The 17,133-nt window shown below is 40.4% G+C and overlaps 1 protein-coding gene across 1 annotated transcript; it reads right to left on the bottom strand.

The window, feature by feature from the left end:
- Positions 1–3,469: 3,469 nt before the first annotated feature.
- LOC141641235 (uncharacterized) lies at positions 3,470–5,146 on the bottom strand. The gene is made up of 3 exons (XM_074449906.1): positions 4,820–5,146; positions 3,934–4,577; positions 3,470–3,794 (listed from the first exon to the last, which is right to left on the bottom strand). Exons 1-3 carry the CDS (start codon positions 5,144–5,146, stop codon positions 3,470–3,472), a joined length of 1,296 nt encoding a protein of 431 aa, XP_074306007.1.
- Positions 5,147–17,133: the final 11,987 nt, after the last annotated feature.

The raw sequence follows: 17,133 nt of genomic DNA, 5'->3' as shown, positions 1-17,133 counted from the left end.
GAAATGGTTAAACCTCCTTCCAAAAGGGTATTTGCGAAGGACGTATTCTAGATATTATTTATATTTGAATAATGACATTGCTACACATCATTATGACATGAGTGTGTTGGAGATTTAAAATCTCTTTCCGTAAGGTTAAGATGAGACCACTTCAAAATAGGTATTTTGAAAGGATATGATGGGAACATATATGGTTTTATCCTAATAACTTGGCAATGCAATTTATATTTCAATTCTTGATAAATTTCGATTGAGAAGTCAATTTCGAAATGTGTAGAATTGAGTGGGAGTTAGGAAATTCTCATGTGAAGACATGGAATTTAGTGGGAGCTATCATCCTTTGTATGTTTACAACTCATCACTCATTAAAGAATGACGAGCTAATACCTTCTTTCATAAAGAAGCTTTTGAGTTTTCAATTCTGGATGAAAATGGACTATGATGAATCCAATTACATTGAGAGGTATTGGATTTGTATTAAGATATACTCATTGTATCAACATACACATAGGTTATTCATATGAATGAAAATGGGATTACCATTAGCAGTCATGGTAGTTCATTGAACCTAAGAACGGTTGGTCTCATGATTATTAGCTACTAATGTTTCCGCCATTAGAATAATCATGCACATGTCCAATTATGAATCATATACATCAGAGCATGATGATCATTGGTAAGCCATAATAGAAACGTCATGAATTCTTGAGTAGAATCCGATGAGCGATTTCGGTGTTTGTCAGAATGCTCTTATATGTGTCAAGAGGTTGCGCATATTAATGAAAATTCGAGCACATGTGAGGATTTATGAGAATACTTGACCTTTCAAGCTAGAAGGAGAAAAAAGAAGTTTTTGGAAAGGTACTTAATTGAATAAGAAGTTACTCAATACTAATCCTTCCAAACTATGCTAGGACTTGTGAGAAGTGCTAGGCCAATCGTCTTGGCAGATTGTTGCAAGACTCTACAAAACATATACCTAGTGCATTGTGTGTGGATGGGGTACTTGATCAGTACAAGTTATATCATTCATCACAAATTCAGTCATTATGTGATAGTCGATAAGAAAGTTCTTTCAAGTTAAAGAACCAAAACCAAGGTCGGGAACCTTGATGTGTACTTGGTAAGATTCATGTTATGAGAGAGAACATGAATGTAAAGGAAATTGCAAGTTTAAGAAGTTTGAACACATGGACACATGGGATGTTAAACTTCTATTGCAATCAATAAGTGTTTACACTAACGATATACATCACAAGGTTGTAATATGATATTGACTACCCGAGTGTGATGTCGACATTTGTCGTTTGAGTTATTATTAACTCACCTTGTACATTGTTATATCCAAACGGGTTGTGGAGACAATTGAACCCCGTTAAAGTGAACATGGATTAACATTGTATTTGCCCATAGTTACTTGTATGAGGTGACGTCTCGAAGTGACTAGAGTGTGATGCGATTGATGGCAAGTTCAAGTGCCATAGAGTCATGTGAGATGACTAGTCGATCACATAGGCAGACTGTTAGGAACATTTTGTCGGGCCTAATGACCGCTTATAGAGTTCTGGCAAATTTATATAGCCTGGTCGTGGCAAGAGCTACTATAGTATTCGAATGAGTCGATTCTTTTGACTAAAGACTATTCGCCTAAGATGGCACAGTTTCAGATTAACTTTGATTTATGGTACTACGACCTTCGTAAATGGGGTCAAATGGGCATATTTTGGGTTATGATGGCTGTGGCTAGTCGAAGGGAATGAGTGCGATAGGAATTGTCCAACCCTAGTCAGGGTAATAACAATATCTCAGGGCCACTCGAGGAGTAATGAACTGGAAATGCGTGGCCACGCTCGGAAAGTATCTATGATAGATAAGTCCGGTCAATCAGTTATTCTCCAGATCGAGGAAACCACTCTCGATATGATCACTTGCAAGTACGACCTGAAAGACACCTTGCATTGAGTGGGAGATAGTAATAGGACAAGAGAATTGGTGACGCACACTTGTCGAGTACAAGTGGGAGATTGTTGGAATATGTGTCCTCCGACAATAATGCGATCACGACTGTTGATCATGATGATCAAATGTTTAAATCTCATTATAAAAAATACAATTGGGAAGTAATATTGTTACTGTCAACTGGTCAATATATCGGTAATGATTGGCTGACTAGAGTTTGACATTACTGTCGTGCGACGGTGGTGATCAGTTGACCCCCTAGGTCATACCTATAGGGCAACACTCTTAATTGATTATTTAATTAATCGTAAAATGTTACGAGTTAATTAAATTACTTGAAAATTGACGGACGATTTTGGAAGTAAAATTTACGTATCATATCGAAATATGATTAAATAAGATACGGTCTGAGTAATTGAATTGTATCATTACTCGGATGAAATAATTGTTTAAGGTAACAATTAAATTTGAATGAATTATTATAAATACAATCTGTTGTGATTTATAAATGGTAAAACATTTTGGTACAAGTAATTATGATATTACTGAGTCGATTTTGTATGTGACGTATTTTTATTAATACGTTGATTTTTAATTTGTTAAAAATACATAATAAATTTATGTGACATGTGACATGCTACATATTGACAAATTGACAAAAATAATATGGATCCCATATTATCAAGTGTACCGAAATTAAGGGGTGGTGGAAGCTAATATTGTGTTTGTTTAATTATTATAAGAACACAATGATTACCTACATTCCTAGCCATGCAACCCTAATATTCATTGTGAAGACAAATGTGTGCATGCATTGGCTCCCCTAAAAGCCCCCTTCCACCCGATTTTTGATGAAAAACCATTATGGTTTTTCATCTCATTTTTACCTAATATTACACAAAAATGTGTTAGTGATTATTCATTCTTCAACTAATCCAAAATAAGATTTTCTAGAGAGATAAAAAGCTCTCTTCTTCTTCCTTCATAAAACCGAAATATTGAAAGTGTTACATAATATTTTGGTTCAATTTTCTTCTAATTAATATTGTACTAGTTCATGTAATATTAATTAAATTAAGGGTAAGCTTTGGGTATTAATCCTAAGGAGAGATCCTACACTTGGATCTTGGTTCTTCCATTAAGGGAAAGCTCAAGAACAAAAGAAAAGGAGATTTTTTTTTGTGCCCATAAAACCGAAATCACCAATATAAGAACATGATTTCTCCTCTATTTTATCATTTGTTTGCATGCATAAAATCCATATTTAATTTTATGACAAATTAAATTAAATCATATATGAATAAGTTTATGTATAAAGATCTACATTTCCTTCAAATGGAAGGTGTAGTACCTTTACAAAACAGGAGGAGATCATCTGCAAATAGCAGATGATTAAGCCTAATACTGCCACACTTAGGGTGAAATCTAAATCCTTCATGCTGGGTAACAGTGTGCAAGATTCTGGAAAGATACTCCATGCAAAGAGTAAAGGGGAGAGGGGGTCCCCTTATCACAATCCCCTTTTGCCATTAAAGAATCCAAAAGAATTACCATTAACATTCAGAGAATAAGAGGGAGAGGTAACACAAGTCATAATAAGGTGAATAAATCTGGCTGGGAATTTCAAGGCTTTTAGCATTTGTTCCACAAAAATCCACTCAACAATATCATAAGCTTTCCTCAGGTCAATCTTGATAAGGTATTTAAAAGAGACAGCTTTCTTATTATATAGCCTTACAAGATCTTGACAAATGAGAGCATTTTCCATAATAATCCTTCCCTTAACAAGTCCCCCTTGGCTGCTGTTAACAATGTCAGGCAGGACCTCCCCTAATCTGCTACACAAAATTTTTGCAATGCATTTCTAGATAGTGTTGTAGCAGGCAATGTGACAATATTCAAGGAAACTCACATGGTTCTTAACTTTAGGGATAAGGGTCAAAGTAGTAGTATTAATCTATTTCAGAAGTTTACCTGTAGTAAAGAATTGTAGGACAGCTCCAATGATGTCCTTCCCAATAATCTCCCATGAGTCTTTGTCGAATTGACTGGAGAAGCCATCTGGGCCAGGTGATTTGGATGCTGGAATAGAAAAAAATGCAATCTCTGTTCTCCTCAGGGCTAACAGGTCTTAACAGGATATGAGTATGATGATCTGTGATCAAGGCACCAGATCGTACTATAGGTTTATGCACATTCAAAGTGGTAGCATTTGTTCCCAACAAGTCCACATAATAGTCTAGGAAAACTTTTTTAATACTGTTATAGTCTCTATAAGTAATCCCCTCTTTATCCTTTATTTGAATGATTTTATTGCGCATCTGTCTTGATTTGATCTGATTATGGAAATAAGGAGTATTCTCATCTCCTTCACTCACCCAGTCCACCTTAGATTTTTGATTGAGGCAGCTAAAGTGAGCTTTGCTTAATGTTCTATACTCATCAGCAGCACTTGATTCAGTTGCCAGTATAATTGTGTTATTAGTATCTCTATGCATTTGCATTTGCAGCTCCTCAAGTCTACACTTAGACACCCTTACTGCCTTTTCAATATCTGAAAACTTGTTCCTATTAAGCTCTTTCAAAGGTTGTTTGAGGTTTCTTTGCTTAGTAACAACCTGAAACATCCAGCATCCAGTAATTTTTTTCCTCCACTAATCCTAAATGATAGCCTTAAAGTTCGGATCCTGCCCCCACATGTTAAAGTACCTAAAGTGAGGGCTTTTCTATCTAGCCACTCTCCTATAGCAGATGCAAGGATTACGGTCAAACAAGCCTTCAGGTAGGAAATAAGCATAGGACTTAGGGTACATGGTCATCAGTGAGTGTTGATCAAGAATCTGTCAAGCCTAGAAAAGACTCTTGATGAGGGATCATGTTTGTTATTCCAAGTATAGAAAGCACCTTGGGCCTTAATATCCATCATCTCACAATAATCAACACAATCCCTAAAAGCAGCAATGTCAGCCCAATGAGCAGGTCTTCCTATTCTTTCATTGAAGTCCAAAAGATTGTTAAAGTCACCACATATACTCCAAGGTCCATTCCAGTTGTCTTTGGTCCTCTTAAGATTGTCCCATAAGTTTAATCTTTTCCCATCATCATTAGATCCATAAAGCACAGTAAACAGGAATTCAATTGTAGATCCATTTTCAATAATTTTTGCAGTGATATGCTGATCTAACATTGTAGATACCCAGTATCTGTCAAGTCTCCAACAAACACCCGATGATTATCGGACAACAACATGCTTAGGAATCGCAGCGTTTGATCGACAGTTTTTGTACAACTATACGTCGAAAAACTTAAAACGATTTTAAAAATAAAACATTTCAAAACTTTTCAAAAGTACCTGGAGTGTTTAATGCATGACGACGGGGTCACAATTACAGTAATTAGAGTAAAAACCAACACCGGACCAAAAACCGACTCAAAATTCAAATCCCGGCTCTAACAATGAGTCAAACACAAAAAACAAACTTTTCAAGACTTCCATGTTAAGGATTCCCGGAATGCTTCATGGTCAAGTACAAATCAAGTTCATCTAAAACATAGGATAGAACAAATCTAGATTACACTTGCGTGATAGTGACAAGACATCTCGAAGACCTGCGAATTGGCTCGCGCCTCTTCGAGCAGCCCATGCGGCCACGTCGCTCAAAATGCACACAACCACCCATTTTTCTATAAATACCCCTCAAATGCCACCATTTGAGAGTTACGCGAGTGTCCGCCCTCTCATTTCTCCCTTAAAATTCTAGACTCGACTTCTCAAGTCACAAACTGACACGTGTTTTTGACCTACTGATCGAAAATACAAGCCTTACACATTGTTTGGTACCGTCATCGTGCATTAAATCACTGTAGATACCTCATTTCTGCACCTCCCGCAAACCTCCCGGTGATGATTGGGCCGCATGTTTGGTACGCGGAATGATTTGTGACAGTTCGTAAGTTTATCGTCAAGTGATCGCTCAAACACTTGTGTCTACCTCTTAATTGTCATCTACGTGCCGATACGGTCGTTTTGGCAGTAATTAGAGTACATTTGGAGTCCGGGCCAAAAACCGTCTTTATTTTCTAAAACCGAGTCAGAATGTTCTGGAATGTTTCGGATATTTCTATTCCATATTTCGCACTTTTTTAATCTTTGGTAAAGAATTTCCCGTAATATTCACACAAAATATTAAGGAAAACAAAATTAATCCGTTATTCCATAATCAAAACACGGAAATCTTTCTTCCGCAGGAGGAAACCACTTCGGAAAGGACGCAGCAAGTGCTGCGCCTTTCCAAGAGACGCAGTGCCTGCTGCGCCTCTTCCCAAGTCCTTTTCTGCGTGTTTTTCGTATTTTTTCATATCTTTTTGAGATTCACTTCCAAAGTTTCTCCGAAAAACCCTACTTCCTCCGTGTGATTAGTATAAATAGAGACCTTCGGTCTCACATATTTCTCACGCGAGTGTCCGTCCTTCTCTTCTTCCTTTGCATTCTAGACCACGTTCTTACTTTTTGGCGCCTACTTGCTTAAACTTTCGACCACGTAAGCTCGGATCTTTCTGAGTACCAGCCTCGTTTTGCATGACCGACCAATTTGACCAACTCCACATTAATCAACATTAATCAATCTTGTTCGTTTTCCTCCTAGAGGGCACTTTCGTCGTACATTCGAGTCGAGCATCACTAAACGTTAACTTAGTTCATCTCGTTTTGTCAAACATGTAAGTCTGAAGGTGTAAATCCTTCTTTTATTATTGTTCTTTATTATTGTAATCACAATTGTAAGATTTATGTCGAAAATATGCTTAAAACCGATTTGTAAAACCTTATTTAAAACCCTTTTCACGGATTTATCAGAAGACAACCGTCGAGAAAGGACGCAGCAACTGCTGCGCCTCTTCGAATGGACACAGTACCTGCTGCACCTCTTCGTGAGGCTGCCGCAGTTCCTGCTTCCTTTCTTCTTCGTTCGTCTTTTGTTCGTCCTATTGTTTTTCGCTTTGTTTTCAATTGTTCATGTTTCTTTTAACACGATAATTCTAATATAATAATTCTAACATGTAACATATTATTCATCATCATTAGTATTTAATACGTCATTAAATCTCGATTTAAATCCCTTATAACCAATATTTGCGGGTTTTCGTCATTAAAATCAAATTCGATTTTTAGAGGTTCGATTTACCCATATTGAGTCTCTGGAATTCGATCTTTGATATATTTCCATCTGTTATTTATCATATCCATCATTAATTCATCATTAATAGTTTGTTTAACCTAATTAGTTTGTTTAATTTATTAATAATCTTTTTAATCTTGTAAATAATTAGTCCTAATTAGTTTTGTTTCATGTTTTATCGTTTTTATGACCTTAATCACATGTAAATAATCTGATAATCACTTTCATCCAGTTAAATAATATAATCGATCATTAAAATCACCAACGAATATTAACAATTTAAAATTCCGGCTTCACAGCCAGAACAGAGCCAAGTAACGGACGCAGCAACTGCTGCGCCTCTTCCAAGGGACGCAGTTCTGCTGCACCTGTTCCTGGTTGATTTCTGTCCCTGAACTCCCGTTTCTGCCTTGACCTAGTTTATTAGCTTACGTATTAATTAACTATTAATCGTATTATCACCCTAATTCCTGTTCGTTTATTCATTTATTCTTTCTTTTCTCAAATTATCCGTTTTAAATGTAGTTTCGACATAAATCATTAAATCCGATGTAATTATTGTAATTTTCTTTATTGTTTTTTTTATTGTATTTATTTTATCGTATTGTTTGTATTGTTCTCACATGTAATTTACCTAAATTCCTACCTCGACATTAATTGTATGTTAAATTACGTGTCTACCGACTTAGTCTAATTCTCACATGCTAGGATTAATTTATTGGATGTTGCATTGCATGCATATAACCGACACCATATCGAGTATAGACAATTTCCCTAATCATTAGTAGAGGCCGCTATCGAGGCGGGCAGGATTAGGTGTTCGATCAAAAGAGCTTCCTAATACGTACCCTCACCCCTTACTCCAGATCTCTGTGAACATCCGTGTTCATTGGCATCCACGAGAGTCATTCTAGACATAGAATGCTAAGGGTAACGAGTTCTTGGTGTTCATGTCACTACTTTGTGTCTTGATATGACACGAGATATTCGAACGGTTTCCAATTTTCCACAATAAATTGGTGGCGACTCCACAAATGCAAACGCTTGTTCCCAAGCGCCCCCGTGGGCCCGCGTCCACAGTTTGGCGACTCCGCTGGGGATAATACACTTACGTGTAGCCAAAAGGTTGAAACTTGAACAAGGTTAGGGAATAGTTTGTACGAGACAATTGTCGGTTTTCATAACTCGGTCTTCCTAGATCGTTTAATTCGGCCTTCTTAGGCCCAACCCAACCCGTTCGACCAATCGTCCCGTCTAAACGGTCCTAATTCTTACTTGGGCCTAAGGATGGATAGCGATTGACGTCATCTATACCATGGTACTTCCTCTTGTTTGTATCAAGGACTTTCACTACTTGAGGAAATGGACTAGGAATCGGCCTTACTCTTGTTTGGTATAAGCCTCTCCACAGACTTCGGGTTTGATTGTTCGGTATGGCAACTCACCCTTTAAACCAAAACCCTTTTAAATGCACTCAGCATCCCGTTATAATGCTTGTATAATGTTTGTACCATATGTGATCACCATTTCTAAACAAAACCATGACGATTTTTGTAAAATCAAAATCCTTCTTTAAAATGTAAAAATTTCGAAACTTGGGCCTAATATTAGCGCAAAACCAGTCGAAAATCTGTCCAATTGCTGAGTCAAAATTCGGGCCTTAAAACCCATTTCAAAACCTCACTTCGAGTCCACTCCTACAACTACACTAAAGTTGACTAGGACCAACATTTTCAAACTTTGTCATTTCCTCAAAACTCACTTGACACAAGTGGCACACTCCCACTTCTCGAGTCAAAACATTCCTTTTCAAGTAAGTGTGCTAGAATGGTCGATCGTGTTTTGATTCGTCGTCGATCTCTTATTCAGTTTCCAAGATGCCTGAAACAAGCGACGCGAACTTCAACCAACTCCAGAATGGTAATGATAAAATCCTAGCTGCGCTAGCTCGTCTCCAAGTCACTCAAGACCAAGCGTATGATTGCCTTGACACAATTGAGGGCCGAATATATGCCGTGGAAACGAGGATGCCTCCTCGAGAAAGTGAAATGTCTGATGAATTTCTGAGCAACTTCGGGGACGAAAACCCTCCCATAGGTATGACTGCAGCCGTGAGAAACGACTCCAATACTTGGAGGAACAATTGATGTATCTCAAAGGGGATGACATTTATATGGAAAATAATCGCAAATATGAAGCCGTGAGTTTCAAGTTGCCAACCAACTTTAACATGACGGATATCCCTAAATTCAAGGGGCATGAAAACCCTTTGAACCATATCCATGCTTTCAAGGATTATATGTCTATCAAAGGCATTAAACCGAAAATGTTCTTAAGGATCTTTCCCTCATCTCTTGACACCATTCCAAAACAATGGTTCTATTCGCTAGAGCATAAGAAAATCGCTACCTGGGATGATGCCGCAATCAAGTTTGCTAAACATTATGCGGATAATGCTGAAATCCAAGTCAACATGCGCACTTTAGAGGTTCTTACCCAAAATGACAAAGCAGGTTTCACCGACTTCCTAAGTAGGTGGAGGAAGACTAGTACTCAACTTGTTGAACGTCTAGATGAGGCTACCCTCGTGGAGAAATTCGTGGACAACCTAAAATCCATCTATGCAAATCATTTAAGGTATCAAAACATTAAGACCTTCAAAGACTTAACCGTACTAGGGACAAGGATCGAAGATGACATCCGTAAAGGGCTCTTGTCCAAAATGATAGGTCGTGGATATCAAGGCTCAACAAGTCGTTCTTATGGTGCTACTAGCAAAACCGATTAGGTTAACCTTCTCGAGCCATCTAAGAAGAGTACCCCACCAAGGAAATTCACAAATCTAGGGGACACGTATTCCAACGCTCTGAAAAGGTTGATGAAGCTGGGTAAACTTCAACCCATAGGCCCTACACCCGAACCATAAAAGAAATCCAAGTTTTGGGATGAGAATTCGTACTGCGAATACAATAGAGGTAAGGGACATGATACAGAGAAATGCTACAAACTGAGAAATGTACTTCAAGATATGATTGGAGACGATCGCCTACCAATACCGCCTGGAGGTAAGCCTTACAACACTCAGAATCCTCTTGGAATTCTAGTGATTATAAGTGAAGAATCTACCATAGATTGTTCACACTTCATTTCTCCAGTTGAAGATGAAATTCATGCGATAGAGAATGAAGGGAACTACTCTACCATTTCTCCAACCATCACCGATTTCATTGTATAGGCAAAAAGTGTGAATAGGCAAGTCACGGAACTAGAGAATGCAGTGGCAACCGTACGTGATCCCAAAGCCACACCTAAAGAACATGCACCACTAGTCTTCTCTCAAAACACTACAATGCAAGAAGTAGTAGCCGTGGTTGATGAGCTAGTCGACCAAATTATCCAATTGGAAGCCGAAATCATGAGAATGAGGGAACTTGCTGCCATCAATGGGATATGGGCCGATGATGATGAAGATGAGTATCTCACTGAACACTACCTAGTCAAAATCAGTGAAGAAATAGTCCAAAATGGTGAAGACCAAGATGTAGACCACCTTACTCGTTCGGGACGCCCATACCGAAACACTTCTCAAACGGTCCAACCAATGTGGTCACACCAAATAATAATGAAGATGGCTCTACTGAACATTGGCTAAAGCAACTACAGAAGACAAAGGCTGATCTTTCAGTCTGGCAACTCGTGGCAAGCTCATTCCCACATCGCCAAGCTTTACTGCAAGCCTTGGCCAAACTAAATGTGGCACATAACTCCACACCCGACGACGTGGTCAACTTGGTCTTCCAAGAATCACCGAAGCTAAGTAATCCTATTACTTTCTCGGATGAAGATTTGCCACCCTTTGGTGCTAGTCATAACTTGGCTCTTTACATCACTGTCATTTACCTAAAGAATAATGTGCCAATGACTTTGGTAGATGATAACTCCGCAGTTAATATCATACCCCTGAAAACGGCATACAAATTGGGCATGAAAGAGTCGGATTGGACCCCTACCAATCAAGGTGTTCGCGCATATGATGGTACACGGCGAAAGGTAGTAGGACTCGTTAACCTAACCATAGCCACAAGGCCAATTGAGCGAAAGGTCAACTTCCAAATAGTGGACATTGAGGCATCCTTTAACATACTTCTGGGAAGACCCTGGATTCACGCTTCTAAAGCGGTAACATCCACACTCCACCAAAAAAATCAAAATCCCACTAAATGGTAAGGTGGCGATGATCACTTCGTCACCAATCAAGGCAGTAATCGAAAAGAAGTCAAGTAATCAAGTCCTTGTTGATCCAGTATATGCACTTGGGGGCTTCCACGTCATAAATGTCATAAAAAGCGAGTTGGCACCTTTGTACTTCAATCCCTACTCTAATTTAGTGGTCAACCATATACTCAAATCCCAGGGATACTTCCCGGGAATGCCTTTGAATCCTATCCGAAGAAACACCTTTGCACCCTACAAAGAGGGTAACTCACAAAGAATACCCCTTGGACTAGGATACAAACCCACTAAAGAGGAAGTTCTCGAGATGCTCGCTCAAGTTCAAAACCGTAGGAATGGGGGAATCCAAATACGACCCTACCTCCCTACCCTAAATGGATACTTCGTTAGGGAAGGAAGTCAAGATATCTATCATGGATTTCCAGAGCCTTGGCACTATCTCAAAAGGAAGCTAGCCGGAATCGAGATCTTTCACGATTGCTACTTCATTCCTCCAGAAACGGTTCCTACCGTCAAGACTCGTCAAGCACCTTGCTTAGACGAACAAGCCGTGAGTCTACTATTTGGAGAGGATCGATTTGTTAGAGCCGCGCAGGATGAGATCATTAACATGATACTTCAAGACGATCACTTCAACCCTACCGCGTTAATCACAGAAACTAAAACCAATCAGTAGAAAGGATGGAGAAAATCAATCAAGTGGACAAACAATCAAGGAAGACTCTTCAAGCTCACTACTGGAGAAGGAGAGATGCTCAAAGGAGAACCAGAAGACGATGAATTCGAGTCAGAGTCAGAGTCGGAGTCTAGAGAAGTTCCTAGAGAGTCTCCTCCTGTCGTCATTCCCACTCCCCTTGTTTCTCCTAGCTTAGTGTCAAATAGCAATAGTAGTTCGGGAAATGTCCCAACGGCTGTCCCTTTACCAAGACCGACTACGGATCGATGGCTTCTTTGTTTCAACTTTTCTCAAATTTTAATATGAATAAATCAGGTTCTGCTTACTTTTCGTGTTATCTTGAATGCAAGTCTGTTTACGATGATGATGAGGATAACCCAGACACAGACTCAATCGAAATACCTCCCTACATAGCCAAAGAAATACTACAAGAGGGGGAAGGGGGTTCAGTGATAGAAAATACTGAACCCATCAACGTAGGAACTGAACTAGAACCCCAAGAACTTAGGATATGGATGACCTTGAGCCCCACCGAAAGGGCCAATTTCATAGACCTCCTGCACGAGTTCAAAGACGTTTTTGCTTGGTCCTACAAAGACATGCCAGGGATCGACAGAGACATCGCAGAGCATAGAATCCCAATTAAAACAGGTTTCAAACCCGTGAAACAGAAGCTGTAACACCCCCTCATACCAAGGTGCCTTACCAGGACCACCCTACCATGAAAGTGTGTTACCATCTCGGTTGCCCGAGGTTAGTACATATCAAAAGCGTCGGAACTGAACACATTTATTAAAGTACTGTAAAGTATAAAGTTTACAACATCCAAACCCAAATACTGTTTAACAAAGTACAACTCCAAAGTCTAGCAATAAAGGAACTGATCATCACCAATGCCCAATCATCCAATCTCCCAATATTACTCAAATATTAAGACAAACAAACAGAGAAATCAACTGATCATCACCAATGCCCAATCATCCAATCTCCCACAGTAACCGACTACACACCGAAGTGTGTAGCCCTGCCAGATTACCCATCGCAACAGGTAACCCTCGCCGCCAGTGGGTGACCGCAGCCGATCCCACCTAGTCCAGCTCCTCAACGAGCGACAACAATCCCTGTCCCTTAATGTGCACATCCCCTCCCGTGGCGGGTTCCACGGAAGGCGAACTAGGGTGTGAAGCCACTCCCGCAAGTGACTCCACCACAATCACAATCACATGACATCATAGCCATCTCAATCCCCTCACACCAACATCGTCACAACAATCTCCATACTCCGATGATCAACAGTTAACAATAATCACATCAAACATGTCTTATAAAGAACAGTAAACTGAGTAGGGAAACCCTACCTTAGAAATCAACAGTGGAATGAACTTGAACACTCAGAAAGGCTCCTCTACGAAGTCTTCTCCTATACCATAATCATATCACACAATTACACAATGCACAACCCCCATATTCCCAATTCCATAATATACAGTAACCCCAACGAATACGAATAACATAAAAATAGAACTTACCAACAGTAGGATGAGGAACTATACGCAAGGACTCTGAAGATTTCACAAACAACAAGGCTATGGGATGATTAGGGAGTGATTAGGGAGAGATTAGGGTTAACGTAGAAATGATGAAGTTGAAATGATGTTTTGAAAACTGACGCGGGATATAAAATAATCTTAAACACTCCCTAATCAAACCGTCAAAATAATACTCGCCAGACGAATACTCGGTGGAGTAAAGTTATACTCGGCCGAGTATCCGCTACTCGGTCGAGTAGTCACTATACTCGGCCGAGTATTCATCGGCAGAACCAAAACAACTCACAACAACAGCACTACTCGGCCGAGTAGGCTCTACTCGGTCGAGTAGTCACCAAAGAAAATCCGTAGTGTTACAATCTTCCCCTCTTAAAAAGAACTTCGTCCCGAAGTTCACACTCTACTATAAAACAAAGTCTAACACCACGCCACAAGACTATACTAACCACATATAACAACACCAAGGAACTACACAAGTCACCACAAAATCATTACCTCGACTCAAATCAAAACAACAAAACAAAACAAAAACGACTGCGACCATCTCCTACCCCCCTAAAAAGACAACGGTTACGTCCCCGTAACCAAACATACCTGATCAAAAAGGTTAGGAAAACGTTCTCGCATAACTTCCTCGGGTTCCCATGTGGCTTCCTCCACATTATGATTAGACCAAAGGACCTTGAGTAAGACCGTCTCACCATTCCGGGTCTTACGAACCTTGCGATCAAGAATCTCCTTAGGAGTCTCGGCGTAGGACAAGGATTCATCAAGCTCGATGTTCTTCATTTCAAGGATATGCGACGGGTCGCTCACACAATTCCGAAGTTGGGATACACGAACAACATTGTGCACTCTATCCAAAGCTGGTGGTAACGGTAACCTGTAGGCTACCTCGCCAACACGGTCCAAAATCTCATAAGGACCTATAAACTTTTGGCTTAGCTTACCCTTTTTACCAAACCTTATAACACCTCGCATAGGTGACACTTTTAAAAGAACCTTGTCACCTACCGTGAACTCAATGTCCTTGCGGTGCAAGTCGGCGTAGCTCTTCTGACGATCTTGAGCTGCTCTCATCTTTTGCCGAATTAACTGGACTTGCTCAACCATATCTTGAACCAGCTGTGGCCCTAAAACCACCGCCTCGGAACTATCATCCAAACAAACCGGACTTCGGCATTTCCGGCCATACAAAGCTTCAAAAGGTGCCATCCCCACGCTTGTATGATAACTATTATTGTATGAAAACTCAATCAGATCAAGCCTGTCTTCCCAATTGCCCCCAAACTCCATAACACATGCCCTCAACATGTCCTCTAAGGTCTTGATTGTCCGTTGCCCGACCATCGGTTCGGATGAAAGGTCAGTACTCATCTTTAAAGTTGTACCCATCAACTCTTGCAGCTCTTGCCAAAACTTGGATATGAACCTCGTATCACGATCAGAAACGATATCTTTAGGTATACCATGTAACCGAACCACATGCCTCCTGTAACCCAATGCCAGCTGCATCTTAGACCAAGTATCTTTCATGGGAACGAAATGGGCTGACTTGGTTAACCGATCAACAATCACCCAAATCATGTTGTTACCTTGTTGTGACCTAGGTAACCCCACAATGAAGTCCATGGAGATCGACTCCCACTTCCACTCAGGTACATCCAAAGACTGAATCTTACCTTGTGGTCTCCTTTGTTCACCCTTGACCTTTTGGCTGGTCAAACATCTAGCTACAAACTCGAGATACATCTCTCTTCATGTTTGGCCACCAAAAAGTCTTCTTAAGGTCTCTATACTGACTTGTCACCACCCGGGTTAATGAATAGGGAGTGCAATGAGCCTCCGTCAAGATCACTCTCCGCAACTCTGCATCCTCGGGAACACACCATCTCCCATCAAAACGAACACTCCCATCCGGATGGATAGAAAACCTGGAAACCGTTCCACTCTCTACCCTTGACTTCCACTCCCGAATCTTAGGATCAAGCTCCCGCTTACTCTTGATGTTCGCATACAACTCGGCTCGATCGTCAAATCCCCGATGGTATCCCCCTCTCGAATCATAAAGATCCCCAACCTAGACATCTCATCCCTCAACTTCAAAGAAGGACATAGTCGTACATAGCGAATGAACGCTCTTCCTACTCAAAGCATCCGCAACAACATTAGCCTTACCCTTGTGATAGATGATCTCCATATCATAATCCCCAATCAGCTCCATCCTTTGTCTCGTCGCATGTTAAGCTCCTTATGAGTGTAGATGTACTTTAGACTCTTATGATCAGAGAACACCTTAAAAGTTGCTCCATAGAGGTAGTGTCTCCAAATCTTAAGAGCGAACACAACTGCACCCAACTCTAGATCATGAGTAGGGTAGTTCTCCTCATATTGCTTCAACTGTCTCGAAGCATAGGCTATGACTTTCCCTCCCCGCATCAAAACACAACCAAGACCATTCTTTGAAGCGTCGGTATATACCTCAAAGTTCTCACAACCCTCCGGCAAGGCTAGGATAGGAGAGTGTGGTCAAGCGTTCCTTTAAGGTCTGAAACGCCGTCTTACAACTCTCATTCCAGACAAATCTGACTTCCTTCCTCATCAAGGATGTCATAGGCCACGCTATGGTAGAGAAATCTTTCACAAATCTCCTGTAGTAGCCGGCAAGGCCTAAGAAACTCCGAATCTCAAAGAACATTCTTCGGCGATTCCCACTTGGTAACGGCCTCAATCTTACTAGGATCCACAGAGGCCCCCTTCTTAGATATTACATGGCCCATAAAAGCCACTTCCTCTAACCAGAACTCGCATTTGGATAGCTTGGCATAAAGCTGATTTTCTCTCAAGGTCTGCAGGACTATTCTCAAATGCTCCTCATGCTCTTCCTTAGTCTTAGAATAGACTAAGATATCGTCGATGAAAACAACCACAAACCTATCCAAGAACGGTGTAAAGATCCGATTCATCAAATCCATAAAAGCTGCTGGCGCATTGGTCAACCCAAAAGGCATCGCCACGTACTCGTAATGACCGTATCGAGATCGGAACGCTGTTTTAGGAATATCCTCATCTGCTAACCTTAGCTGGTGGTATCCCGACCTCAGATCAATCTTGGAAAACACACCTGCTCCACTTAGCTGATCAAACAAGTCATCAATCCTCGGCAACGGATACTTGTTCTTCACTGTGACACGATTGAGCTCTCTGTAATCAATGCACAGTCGCATACTCCCATCTTTCTTCTTTACAAAAAGTACTGGAACTCCCCACGGTGACACACTAGGCCTGATGTAACCCTTGCCTAGCAACTCATGTATCTGCTTTTTCAACTCTGCCAACTCTTTAGGTGTCATACGGTATGGTGCTTTAGATATAGGACCCGTTCCCGGCTTAAGCTCCACACTGAAATCAACATCCCTCTTGGGAGGCAAACTCGGTATCTCTTCAGGAAAAACATCTTCAAACTCTCTCACCACAGATATCTCAGAAGCTGTCGGTGGCTTTACTCGGTGATCTCTCACATGACAAAGAATCAAGG

The sequence above is a fragment of the Silene latifolia genome, chromosome 2 (assembly GCF_048544455.1).
Source record: "Silene latifolia isolate original U9 population chromosome 2, ASM4854445v1, whole genome shotgun sequence".
Classification (NCBI taxonomy): Eukaryota; Viridiplantae; Streptophyta; class Magnoliopsida; order Caryophyllales; family Caryophyllaceae; genus Silene; species Silene latifolia.
Note: the sequence above shows the minus strand (reverse complement) of the source record. Positions and strands in the feature narration are given on the sequence as shown.

Coding starts and splice junctions, on each gene's coding strand:
- LOC141641235 (XM_074449906.1), bottom strand. CDS start 5,146: ATGTTAGATCAGCATATCACTGCAAAAATTATTGAAAATGGATCTACA. Junction 4,578..4,819: donor AACATGATCCCTCATCAAGA/GTCTTTTCTAGG, acceptor TGGATGTTTCAG/GTTGTTACTAAGCAAAGAAA. Junction 3,795..3,933: donor CCTACAATTCTTTACTACAG/GTAAACTTCTGA, acceptor TTTGTGTAGCAG/ATTAGGGGAGGTCCTGCCTG.